This window comes from Dipteris shenzhenensis, chromosome 33, assembly GCF_047967505.1.
Source record: "Dipteris shenzhenensis isolate YYH24624 ecotype China chromosome 33, Dip_SZ_1.0, whole genome shotgun sequence".
NCBI classification, from domain to species: domain Eukaryota; kingdom Viridiplantae; phylum Streptophyta; class Polypodiopsida; order Gleicheniales; family Dipteridaceae; genus Dipteris; species Dipteris shenzhenensis.
In genome coordinates, this window is record NC_141628.1 from 11,999,335 (window position 1) to 12,013,420 (window position 14,086).

General features: G+C 43.5%; 1 protein-coding gene across 1 annotated transcript in view; it reads right to left on the bottom strand.

Annotated features, from left to right (window-relative positions):
* Positions 1 to 714: 714 nt before the first annotated feature.
* The window catches only part of LOC147879698 (uncharacterized), a 109,912-nt gene continuing 96,540 nt past the window's right edge, over positions 715 to 14,086 (bottom strand). Inside the window, exons 4-8 of the mRNA XM_087371868.1 lie at positions 9,136 to 9,267; positions 8,889 to 8,946; positions 1,601 to 1,674; positions 1,388 to 1,479; positions 715 to 1,230 (exon numbers count right to left, since the gene is read on the bottom strand). Of these exons, the coding sequence (XP_087227994.1) occupies positions 1,173 to 1,230; positions 1,388 to 1,479; positions 1,601 to 1,674; positions 8,889 to 8,946; positions 9,136 to 9,267 (414 nt within the window). The 3' untranslated portion in view covers positions 715 to 1,172. The remainder of the gene's footprint in view (positions 1,231 to 1,387; positions 1,480 to 1,600; positions 1,675 to 8,888; positions 8,947 to 9,135; positions 9,268 to 14,086) is intronic.

Genomic DNA, 14,086 nt, shown 5'->3' on the forward strand with positions numbered 1-14,086 from the left:
ATGCCTACACGTATGCACAGTGACTGCAATGTCAATAGAAGCAATGTCTTATCGAATATTTGGGTTCAAAGATGCAACGTTTTTAGAGGTGAGAATGTGGATGTAGGTTACTCTATTCTAACATGGTGGTTGACTTCAAGCTCGTGCTGATTATCTGGATAGCAAGTGGATCTCTTGGTACATCAAGTCCATAAATGCTTGCAGAAAGATGTAGCCATGGCTAAGCTTGCAGCCGAGACTTAGCACCAGGTGGCTGAAGCTTTTGATTTTGGTAAAGTTGCACAAGTTTCTCAGCAGACCCCCGTGTGGCTTTAAGCCTACTTCTTCTCTTAGTCCGGTGTTGCAGAAGCCCCTAGTGGTCTTGCCTATGCTTCCCCACAAGTGGTTCCCAATTCTTCACCGATTACTCTTGATGGCAATATGACGCAAGTCAGGTACAAAAAGTGGGTTTTACACCAATCTTCCCTAGTTTTTCTGACACAGGAAATGGTGGGTGGCCAAAATATATAGCCGACTATGGAAATGACCCTGAAGATCTGTTTATGTTAAACATACTAATTCTCTGTGGAAGTAAATGATAATCTTCGTTTCCAAATAAAATCTCTGTTGACACTAAACATATTATATTCTTTGTGCACCCTACCTAAACCCATTTGATCTTTAATTCTTTATGTCGTGTGCAAACATTGCAAACACTAGACAATAGTCTTCAATTTTCAATGATTCCATCTTACCACATTGGCACCTAGATAGTTCAAAAATTCTTCACTAGTACAGTGAAGAAGACCAAGAGTAATATGAACCTACAAATGTCACGATTGGTGGAGAACCTACACAGTCCATGATTGGAGAACTTAAATGGCTTTAATATAGGAAAGCCTCGTGATCTTGAGCTTGCCTCAATAGCAAACTTGTTATGATGATAAAGCCACATCCTAGCCTACATGGATCTCTCAAAATCCAAAGTTACATTGAATTCTATAAATAGTTCCTGTGCAACCCCACCCCACAGTAGATATATTATACAAACAAAGAAAGAATTAGATGTCTTCTGTTACCATTGTGAATGTTCTGCAGATAGAAGCAGCGAAAATATCATCTTTAAGACTCTTTTGCCAAATCGGCAGTTTGAGTCCTGACATGCTGTTATATGGTAATATGTAGGCTGATTTCTAGTGTGGCTTTGGCTTATGTATTCTCCTGATTTCCTTGTTGTTCTTGCTCATTTCTCTGCATCAAAGGCATAGTAAACATTTCCAAAATCTTGTCAAATTTCTAGCCATCTAGCATGCTAGGAAATGCACTTTGAGCAAAAGAAATGAGGCCTAGAAATCCCCCATTTAGCCATATGCATCTCTGAGCCAAGAATTACCAAAGGAACTAATACCTTTTGTGAACATATATTCCTCCATAGAACAGCAGCAATAACATGCATACAAAGATTGTCAATGCAATGTACAAAGCTGCATCTCCAGATCTCTGTGAATATGAAACACTTGGATTGTCAAAGATAGCATCAAGGGGTTCTGTATATTGGAGAACATGTAAAAATACCAATTGATCAAGATATTTAGCATCCACCAAGATGGAATGATCTTACCCCACTTCCACGACCAAATGGTTTCACACCTCTCTTGCAATGATGTGCATCACAAAATTGCCGAAGGAAGAAATCTGTGAATGGCACCACATTTCTTTCTTCATAAGAATGCAGATAGTTCATCATTGACAGCAATTAATTCCTTTTGGGACATCAATTTGTATTTAATTCACCAATCTTCAAAGACCATCATCGCCTTATATAACAAAGAAGCCATTAGTTTTTGCCATTTTATTTTACAACTTCAAACCTTAGAGCAATACTGAGCACCGACTATAGCTTACATCATGACAACAAAAGATGCCATTAAATACAATAAAATTTATAAACCTGGAATTTATTATTCATAAACTCGACATTTGAACCCTCTGAAACATTAAACAGATGCCTTAATAAAGTGACCATCTATTTGCAGGAGAACATAGATTCAAAAACTAGCCCTAGTAACATCAAGCATTACATTGTTAGTTGACGAATATAAGTTCTAAAACATCCACTACAGAACATTATAGGCAAAATAAACAAACTAAACTGACAAGAAGATCAGGCTGGCAAGGTCAAAACACAAAGGAGAGCATACTATGTGGACGAAGACCATGCCTCAGAAATCTAATAGTGTATGAACTGAAGACAAATAATGACCATCACACATAGAAGTCCGGCTAACGGAATATAAAATATCAGGTATCAGAGAGTGATAACCAAATAAACACACTTCTCACCCTTGTTAATGAAAGTCATTGTCATGTTCTAGAAATTCATAGTGAAGTTACCCAATGTTTGAAACCAGTCACAGCCAAGTATGGCATCTAGGTGACAGGGAAATGCAAAAGTAGCTTGATTACAGCATCAATGCAAATCTTTTGGCTAGTAATGAAAGCCCCATCAGCCACCACAACCTTCAAATTGTGAGGGAAGTCAACCACAAGCAGCTTCACTAAGTGGACAAACTTATAATTTACAAAGCTATGTAGTCATCTCTGCCCATATCACCTTCCCCTTGATCCTGAAGGTGGTGGAACTGCTTTCACCAATAAAAGCATTTGCACAAATCCTTTATAATTCTGGTTGAGTGTGCCATCTATTTCTTCGTCAGTAACAATGCCATTACCCTTAGCCTCTTTGCAAGCGTGACAACAATCAAAAGAGTTTTCAAAATTGTAAGAGTTATGCTTACCACTACTCTAGGTAGACTGTGTACAAGCTATGAAGAAAAAGATAATAAATTCCAAATCCTAGAGCCACTCATAGCTCTCAATTCACAATGGTTATTACCACCTGGATGAAACACATAATTCTCAACATCCCTTGAGACATCTTGACCACAATCTCCATCAAATTCTGGAATCTCCATTATCATACTTAATTTGCCATGAGTTGATTTGGCCTTGCATGCTTTATTCTGATCCAGACCACATTTGAGAAAAAGATCTTTCTCCTCTCATCCATAAGAGATTGAGGTAATTGTTATGTACCACCCTCTTAACTTCATCACTACTCCCATCATCTATTTTAGGATTCTTCCATGCCTACTGGACCTTGAAGCTTTAATAGTGGGATACCTAGGAATAATTTTATCTTAAACCATGAAAGCTGATTGAGGAGGTCTTGAAACCAAATGAGATTTCTGCTCATGACCAGGCTTCATTAATCAATATTCCAGTTGTTTTTTTCTAGAAACACCCAACTCTCTTTAGAATTGTACTTTGGTTCAAACAGCTCTGCCAACTAAATAGCTTCATCCAGAGTGTTGGGCCTAGATGCCATCACATCAGGAGCAATAGCTCAGTGCAACCCATGCATAAACTTGACCATCCTCTGTTTATCATCAACACCCTTAACAAACAAGGATATCCTCCAGTATTGCTTAATGTATTGCTTAACTAAACCAGGTTGGCAACAAAAGGTGAGAGAAATGTTTCATCCATCTCATCCTTAAATTCAATCAGCTCTGCCAACTACATAGCTTCATCCAGAGCGTTGGGCCTAGATGCGATCACATCAGAAGCAATAGCTGGCTGCAACCTATTCTTCCCAGTTGGATATAGAAGGTCTTATCCAAGTGTTCACGTCCTGAAGTTGGTGTTCCATCATGTATGCGCATAATCTTCTAAATGCGATACTGCAAATTGAATTTGGGACTAAGTTTAAAGTAGTCCTGCAATTTGCTCAGCCAGTTACGTCTCAAACTCATTTGGTGAACTGGTCTCACCTTTAAACTTTTGCAAGTGATTTTATCCTTGTAATCTTTACCCATGCCCAAGTCTTTTCCATTTCCCTCTGTAGATCACTGTGAACAGTCTTAGCAAATCATGTAAAAGTCACTATGAACAGTCTTTTCCCTCTGTAGATCACTGTGAACAGTCTTGGCAAATCGTGTAAAAGTCATGGCTGCCCTAACATTAGGTTCCAGCTGATTGTAAGCCATAAGTTGGTTGTGACAATATCCCTCCTTTCTTGAGAGATGTTTGGTATACCTTGGAGGATTAGGCACACCATCATGGGCTGTACCATGGGCTTCAGTGTTCACCACTATCTGAACCATGAGTGGGGACTGTAACCTAAATAGGTGTAGATTTGGAAGGTGGTTGTAGACAACTTTCGGCTTCAGGCATGAAATCATGCTTACCTGGAGCCATTCCAGCTTGCTCCAAATCCATAGGCCTCATGCCCTAGCAATCTCCTTTCCTTTAGGCTCTACTCTGTTCTTTACTGAACTAATATCACATCTTATAATTCTTAACTGAGTGAAGGCATTATCAAACAGTCCTGCAATCTTTTTCCACACCATCTACCGTCTGCTCCAAAGCTGAATTGAGTTGGCCAAACTGATAAAGTAGTTTCTGCTCTTGGTCCATAAATTGCCGCATCATTTTCCTCTACTTCCCCATCATTTGTTCTTGCTGCTCCATCATTCTTGCCATAAAGCCCTCAAAATTAATCTTGGATGTAAGGCCAGGTGACTCAGAAGATGATGGACTATGAGGAATTGGAGCTGGGCTCCTGGATTTCCCAGAAGGAGCATTCTCTTTGGTTTATGTTCAATGTGTTGTTCCACCAATTCTGTCCAATTCTGAGCTTCTTCATAATCCATTTCCATATGCAATGTCCCTCTTGACTTGCCCATTCTGGAATTATGGGCAGAGCCTTTTGAAGCCATCACAAACAAAGATTCCTTAGAATTGTTATCCCCAAAATTGACTAGTTTGTCCCAAAATGAGCTACTACCCTAATTTCCTCAACTTCGTCTCAAACTTCCACAATGTTCAAGGAGTAAATGATCATCAAGAACTGTTTTTTCAACAAGACCTTCGAATTTTTTAATCGTGAACCAAAGAGTGTCTCAATTACAATCCAGTTCTCATGCACAGACTTCGCAAGATCCAGATGATGATGAAATTTATTCCCAAGTGCTCTGTTGAGTATGCCTACTGCTCTCTCGTTTTGTGTTTCCCATTGGCTCACCGTATCAGGTGCTTCTTGTTTGGCTTTACACGTCAACTTCTTTTCCGTCCCAGAAACTACAGAACTCAGTCCCTTCTCCATGAAATAGAGACGAACGCTTAGTTGCCATGCAGGAAAATTCATTCCATTGAAGACCACCAGCTTCCCCGATTCTGGCCTCAAGTCCATCAGCTCCACGCCTGCTCTGATACCAACTGAAGAAATCCAAATTGTCTGACAACATGCGACGCTCAGAGAGAAAGCACAACTAAAGAAAACATGAACTGCATGAAATAATACTGCAAATAAAACGTGCAAGTTTCTTGTATTCCAGGAATTGTAGATGATTACATATCAAACGACTAGGCTGCCCATTGATGCATCTGTGACCCACAAAAATATAGGAGGAGGACGAGGCACAGCCGAGCAACTAGATCCATCAATCATGGTGCAATCATCAAGGAGCAGCCAAGGATGGACGCCCACAAATGGGGGCATGATAAAAGCCGAGATCACCTCCTACTTCAAATCAACGCCTCTCCAAAACTGCACTCCATGGACACGTGTCCAACTGATCACCCTATCCACCTACTCGACCTAAACCTATACGAAGTTTTCCTTCCAACAAAACTTACTACTCTTAAAGAGCTCTTCCAAGTAAACTTTAGTTGCTGCATTCACATCCTTCAGCAACCTGTCAACAGTTTTGTGGTCCAATGTAGTTGGATCAGCCCTTAAATCTTGTCGTTCAAGATGAAGGGCCTACCCCATCGTTCATGTCAATAAGCTAAAAGCTGGGAGAGGGCTAGAGGTCATTCTAGATTATAGAGAAAAATAATTGATTAAATAATAATAATCCTTAACTCTTGATCAAGTGGAAAGACCATTTTGAGGATGACAAAACTTGGTCTGGAGCACTTCCAGAAGCGATATCATGATTCAACTTACAATTCTTTTTTGTTTAAGGGGTGAGAATGTACGTCCCTATCGACGTAACTTGGCATCTAACCAAGGGTGGGCACAAGGCCAAGGTTGAGACCTAAGCTGGTCCAAACAATCTTGATATGACTATCATAGTCAAAGTAGTGAGGATTGTCGTACTTATGACAATGACCTAGGATAGTGTCCTAGGAGGTAGGGCACGCCTATATATACAATGGAGGCCTCAATTGGTGCCATGGAATTGGATAACATACCACCCTTGTGCATCCTAATGCTATTGCCTTTACTAATCACGTTCTTCGGCAAATCATATGTCGATTCCTCAAATATCACTGGTAAATATAAGAATCCCTCTAAACATCACGTCCACTCAACTTGGTCCAAATATGAGAGAAATATGGATAATTTTGAAGCAACCCTTAAGGGTCTAGTTGATATTTGACCATATTTAAAGGCCTAGATCATCCTCGAGAGAGACGGGGACTCCAGTGTGAACAACGTGGAAAACCCATAGATAGATCAACATGAACCACATAGGGGAGAGCTAGTGAGCTCACCTCCTAGCCATAGACTCTATATGTTGAGTCACCCATGAGCCTAAGGTTTAGACCATCCTAGATCCAACACACTTGACAGCAAGATCATGTGTTCTATACCACGGGTTCTCACCCACGAAGGTGACATCGTCATGTTTCTTGCTGTGAGGCCAAAATGCCATAAATCATTGTCTTCTGGTCATCGTAGCATGTCATTAGCTTGAGAGGTAGTCCTATTGGCGACAAACTTGGAAAGATGTTTATCAATTCAATATGTTACATTGTCTCCTGTGTGCCAAAAGTGTCTTGAGTATGATTCTTTGAAACCTTGAGGTTGGTTGCCATTTCAAAAAGCACCATGGGAGCATATTGCTAGGGATTTCATTACAAGGTTCCTTAACCACAGGGTCATGATATGGTGTTGATAGTGATTCAAGTTTAGTAAGAAAGCTCACATCCCATGCAAGAAGACCTTGAAGACAATTAAATCCACCACACTTTATATAAAGTATCTTTTTGTTCACCATGGAACTCCAAAGATAGGTGTATCACATACAAATAGTGAGGTTCAAAAGTAATTTTAGGCAAGTCCTGTTTGATATCTGAATACTGAGCTGAACTTCTCATCTTCTTTTCACATAAGTCAAATGAACAAAGTGGAGTGCTGAGTGAGATCTTGCTGGAATTAATACACAGATATGTACATGACCATTTAGAGTATTTGGAAAGTTTTCTCCCATTTGCATGCAACAGTACCATACAGTTATCCATAGACAAGGCACCCTCCAAGGTAATTATGGGAAACCATGTCCACTTTTAACTATCCTTAAGAAAGATGAGGTGGCTTTTGCATATGAGTTCATTGAGGACCCAAATTTAGGGTACAAGTATGTGAGAGAGCATATCATCTAATTCACAAGAGCACCAACGGAACTCTGCAAATCGGCAAAAGAGGGCAGCTGAGTTTCAAGAAGATGATTGGGTCTTACTGAGGTATGAGGTGTGAGAAAGAAAGGTGGAAGACCAAGGTTGAGAATTGCACTCTTAATCTTAAACTTGCTTTGAGGTACTTTGGACCTTTCCAAATCATTGATAAGATCAGCAATGTTTCTTTTCACTTGAACTTGCCTCCAAAATAGTGCTTTCATGTGATCTTACTTACATGTTATGAGGGACCTATTCCTGCATCTGCTATGGATGAGACCGTCGTTGTATCATGCGTGATTGAATTGAGCCTAGGGAGGTCACGTCAGATATGTTGTACACTGAACAGGGTCGGTGCGATAGATGTACACGTTTACACATGGATTCCAAGCAGCCCGAAACAGAGAACCACAGGTGTGATGAACAAGATAGAGCTTCTTCAATTGCGTTACAAAGTACATCATAATGTGACATAACACACCACAGCATTGGATTTTTCAAAAAATAGCTTGAAATCAAGATTAGCCCTTGTTGTCCCTCCCACTTGACATGTATTCTTGATTAATGGCTAACGCATTCAAAAAAGTGGAAAATGCACAAGACCACTTACTAGTTTCTTTTAACAGCAAAAGGAGGAGAAGCACAGCTAATGGCATCCATAACTACCTATTAGATCACAAAACAGATCCATGCCATAGAATCTGAGGCACATCATGATGGCTGAAGGAATTTCCTTTCAATGATGCCTCCCCAGATAGTCCAGATGGCGCCCAGTATCTATAAAGTATGTATGAATCCAACAGTGCATCAGTTTTTTAAATATATTATCACGAATCCATTTGGCTCGCCGTACAGTAAGAACTTTCAGCCAGAGGAAGCAGTGAAATGTCTGCAAATTTTCTATTCCTGTTTGTTTTACTCCACCCCTTTGTGTGACCAGGATTTTTCATGGACACCCTCCTTTAAAAGGAATCAAGGTCTGCAATTGAGTAGCAGAGAATGAAAACCAGACTATGTAAACCCATGCCAGCACTGTCTCCACTTTTACTCAAGATGGCTAGGATCAAGTTAAAGAATGAGAAGATATCATTCAAGGCATCAATGCATGTCACAATGCAACAGGTATGCTAGCTGGCAACCCACCCTATACATGTTATTGCAGGAGTGTCGAGGAAGAATAATAATTGATAATACACTCAGCTGCTACCATTGACCTTCACAGTCAGCTGATAACTTACTATTGCAACAGGGAAAAAGAGAGAGAAAAAGAGCATGAATAGCTATGATTATAGTTATCTATGAAGAATACCAAATTTTGAGAACAAATTCAACCCTCAGAACAAAGCATCACAGACAACAAATACCCATCGAAATTCACCCTTTTAAAGAGGATGCAAAAAGAAAGGGGCAACAATATAAAACTCACAGATGCAAGCACATACCATTTAGCCGTCTTGCTGTAGAGCTCTCTTGAGACGGAAAACAGCTATTGGCTAAACTCTGCCAAGAAAGAATGCTACTTGGTTTGTCATTATTCCAATAGAAGGAATGTTCACTTCACATTAACAAGTTTGCCTTTGATCACTCCCAATAAGTACTGAGAAGGAGTTGCAAATGTAAAACTCAAATTCATGATTTTCATGCCAGCTAATGCCTAAAATGATGCATAATTTCTGAAAGAAGCCATACCTCACACAGATGTTGATTCCTATCAGCAGCGACTGGGTTGCATTTTTTTTTCTTGCCCTTTGATTGAGATAAACCATCAAAATAATCACAATGAAGAGCGCCACACATGTCAGCCATGCAATGGTCTCGACTCTGCAAAAATTCGAGGCAATTAACTCTCTCTCTCTCTCTCTCTCTCTCTCTCTCTCACAGCAGCCATAGTACATAATAAGAATATACTACGCATCGGAGGACTGCCCAAGGATTGTCTTGGCTGCTTTAGTGTAGAAGAGGCGTACACAGAAGATGAGGAGATTGCATGCCTCAAGAAGGAAATACCACAAGTAGAGTGGGATGAAAATGATATCAACTGTGTCTCCGAAACAAGAATGCAAGTACAGGTTCTTTACAGAGAGAGGGTTCTTTACAGAGAGAGGGCAGGAAGAACTAAGATTCTTCGACAGACAAACAAGTTGAAGGGCACAAGGATTTGTCTCTCCGTGGAACTCACCCAAACTCAGCTGAAACAGAGGAATGCCGAGCTCACCAAAGTGAAAGTTGCACGTAAAGCTGGAAAATGGGCTGTGTATCGAGATGGAATAGCTATAATTAGACACTTCAATTCTAAACCCAAAGGCTCTCAATCTTAAACTAATGTTATGAAGGGCATTTTTATAGATTTAGTATGTAGAGGTATGTTATAATAATCGAACTGAGATGCCAGGCGCACTCCTGAACTCTTTGATTTATCCAGATGATGCAAGTCATTCTAACATTTTGTTTTTGGTCCCATAGGTCCGTGAGGCCTCCCGTGGACGTTAATATGACTCTCTCTCTCTCTCTCTCTCTGGCCTAGGGGAATGGGATAAATCGATGGCTGGCTGATCTGGAACATTGTATAGAGCTGAAGTGTATGCAGACCAGACACGTGGATCTGTGAGGGGGCTCTGAGACTTCGAGCGGAGGAATTTTCTCCAGAATTCCTTGGAGTCACAGCTGAAAAGCAAGCTTCTCAGCTCCTCCTCATTCCGGGCTAGAAATTGGCGTTTCTTGTGCCTAACCAACCACTTGTAGTCTCTCTTGGTTTCGGCAAGGAGGGGAGACTTCTCCTTGGTCTCAAGGTGAAGTTTTCTGCGGAGTTCCTTACACTCCTCGTCATACCAACCGTTGCAAGGAACAAGACCAACCGGTGGGGGACTAGACGAATGACATGTGGCAGGGAACGACATGTGAGCGGCAGAAACGAGTGAAGTATGTACAAGTTCCCACCGGTCCTGCGTGGATGGTAGAGCATCGTGGACTCTGTCGTGGCGACAGAGTCCACGATGACACAGGCTGTGACCTTTGTCTCTCAGACACTGGGAGTACAGGATCATGGCATAGTAGGATCATATAGAGTCGGGAGGGATCGTACTAGAGAGCAGCCCCTCATTATCAGATTCAGAGATGCCCAGGCACGTCTACCTGCCCTCAGGAGGAGAGGGACACTCAGAGACCACCCACAGATTTCCATGGACGAGGATCTGACTCAGATACAGGTTGAGGAGCGCAAGGCGCTCATGCCTCAGAGAGATGCAGCCCGAGCTCAGGGCAAGTGGGCAGTGATCAGGGATGGCAGACTCATCACAGGCACCTTGAGGCGTGCTCCCACAGTGCTTAGAGATGGCAGACCAGCAGATATAGCCCCACCTCCACCTCCTGCTGCGACCGCTTGACGGGACAGGGCCCATGGGACACACCACCCGTCAGATAGTCTACGCATCGCTGTATGGAACTGCAATGGTTCTTTTACAGCACAGCCAGGCAATCTACGGGGGGCATTCTTTGGGAGAGATATCATCTTTTTCATGGAGACACACGAGAGTCCAGAGAGACCTTTGCCACGAGTGACAGGGTATACATGGAGATCTGCCTTCAGGCAGCACACTCGGACATTTGGAGTGAGAGGATCTGGAGGAGTGGCCATTTTGTACAGAGAGCATCTCGATCGGATCATCACAGTGGAGAGAGCGGATTCACATGCCCGATTCTTGTGGGTACGCATCCGCCGCAGAGCCCCTCGACGAGATCTTTTTATTGCAATTTGCTACTTCCCCCCGGCGCAGTCGATCTATTCTTCCACTAGACCAGGCCAGTCCATATTTGAGGATCTCTCAGCGGACATTGCAGATTTTTCACATCGCGGAGAAGTCATCCTTTTAGGAGACTTCAACGCGAGGACCTCAGACAGACAGGCCCTCACTTATGACTTCATGGAGGATCCGGTCATACTCCCAGCATTTCACGATGATAGCCTCTGTCGGACTTCATCAGACTGCACAGTACAGCCCACAGATCAGGGACGTCAGTTACTAGAGCTCCTCACCTCGCACAGTATGGTCATTTATAACGGCTTGTCCAGGTGGTCACAGTCTTCCATGCCTACATTCTCTTCTGCTTCTGGGCGTGGTACTAGCGTGATCGACTACATCATAGGTCCCCCGACTCTAGTCCCTTCCATCCATAGCCTTACTGTTAGCCCCTTCATGCCCTCTGCCGACCATGCACTCATCCACTTTACTTTGACTCATGTCTCCCATGACCCAACCCCCCCTCGTTATCATGACCGCCAACCCTATTACGAGGTTCATTTCGACCACCAGTTCAATGATGTATATAGCCAGAACCTTAGCCGCCTACTCCGTCCTCATCTATTAGATGCTCTACCATCCACGCAGGACCGGTGGGAACTTGTACATACTTCACTCGTTTCTGCCGCTCACATGTCGTTCCCTGCCACATGTCATTCGTCTAGTCCCCCACCGGTTGGTCTTGTTCCTTGCAACGGTTGGTATGACGAGGAGTGTAAGGAACTCCGCAGGAAACTTCACCTTGAGACCAAGGAGAAGTCTCCCCTGCTTGCCGAAACCAAGAGAGACTACAAGTGGTTGGTTAGGCGCAAGAAACGCCAATTTCTAGCCTGGAATGAGGAGGAGCTGAGAAGCTTGCTTTTCAGCTGTGACTCCAAGGAATTCTGGAGAAAATTCCTCCACTCGAAGTCTCAGAGCCCCCTCACAGATCCACGTGTCTGGTCTGCATACACTTCAGCTCTATACGATGTTCCAGATCAGCCAGCCATCGATTTATCCCATTCCCCTAGGCCAGCTTCATCTAGTCTCTTCACACCAGAGAGTGTCCGTGCAGCAGTCCACCGATTGAAGAACGGGAGAGCTAAGGATCATGATGGATTGCAAGCGGAGTATGTAATCCATGGGATTGATGCCTTAGATTTTGTTCTTTCCCGTCTCTTCAATGAGTCTGTTTGTACAGGCCTACCACAGTCCTGGTTAGGCAATACCATAGTACCTATCCACAAGTCGGGGGACCCTATGGAGCCGTCAAATTACAGGACCATCATGATTGGCCACGTTATGGCCAAGATCTATGCATCAGTTTTGGAAAGCCGTATAAATGACCATGCCGAGACGACAGGACTCACAGCCAGAGGGCAGGCTGGATTTCGTAGGGATCATTCGACACTTGACCACATCCTCACACTCAGGGCACTGATAGAGGAGGCGAACTCACGAAGGCAACGGCTTTATTGTTGCTTCGTGGACTTCAGGAAGGCATTTGATACAGTTCCGCGATTCAGATTGTTTCAGAGGATTCGCCAGATGGGCTTTAGTGGAGAGATACAGTGGGCTATCATGGCTTTGTATGAGAGGGTCACTGGTCGGGTTCGGACACGTGAGGGGCTCTCAGAGGAGGTATGCAGCACGATTGGGGTGAAGCAGGGTTGCCCGCTCTCTCCTACTCTCTTTGGATTATATATTGATGAGCTAGAGATGTTTGTACAGATGACAGGCGGTGTGGGCTCTACTCTCTCAGGATCCTCCATTGCTATCCTCCTGTATGCGGACGATGTGGTTCTCATTTCCTCTACTGCTCAGGGCCTCCAGGCACATATTGAGGCACTCCACAGGTTTTGCCAGGACAGGGGGTTGACCGTAAACCTTGGCAAGACCAAGGTTATGGTTTTCAACACCTCTGATCGTATTTACAGCACGGATGAGTTTTGCTTCACTTATGATGGACAGCCCATTGAGCTTGTTAGAGAGTACACTTATTTGGGGGCAGTTTTCAGGGGACCGGTTTTCACCATGACATATGCAGCACGAGATAGGATTAGTAAAGGGTATGCTTCGTTGGCTCATCTTGAGCGTCAGTGTTTTCAGTCCCACTTTCAGCATCCCGATACGAAATCCTTGCTTTTTGATACATTGGTGAGACCAGCTGCGATGTATGCAGCTCCTTTCTGGGCAGGAGACCTCGGCGCTGCAGATTGGAGACGAGTAGAGAGGTTACAGATCATCATGTTCTCTCGGCTCATTAGGGCCAAGGCTACACTTCCGCACGAGATCATGCTAGCAGAGTTTGGAGCTACTCCCCTTGCATTGGATGCAGCGTTTCAGTCGGTCATGTATTTGCACAGGGTTAGGCAGTTTGGAGACTCAGCAGCAGGCAGAGCTCGGTTGCCATGGTTAGCACTTGCATCTTCTATGGAGTTGGCACGATCTGGGGCCCGATACTGCTGGTACTTCAAACTCACTAGGTGGCTCACATCTCTTGGACTAGACATGGATAGACTGCCTCCCTTCCGATACAGCATAGATGCCCCTCATCTCGAGTTGACTCGCCACGAGCTTAGCCAGGTCACGAGAGCAGACTTGCTGCAGCTTCATACGTATCGCACTTGGATTTATCCCACGCAGCTTCCGACGAAGATGGCCACATATCGTGACCACTTCCTTCGGATCTCAGAGGATGGATTTGTCATTCCACCAAGCTATACAGGTATCCACATTTCCCACTCACTGAGGATTGCCCTTGGCCAGCTTAGAGTCTCTTCGCATCAGCTCGAGATAGAGGCTGGTAGGATGCGACGCATGGAGGATGGACGGCGACCAGGCCGAGAGACCAGGATCTGCCC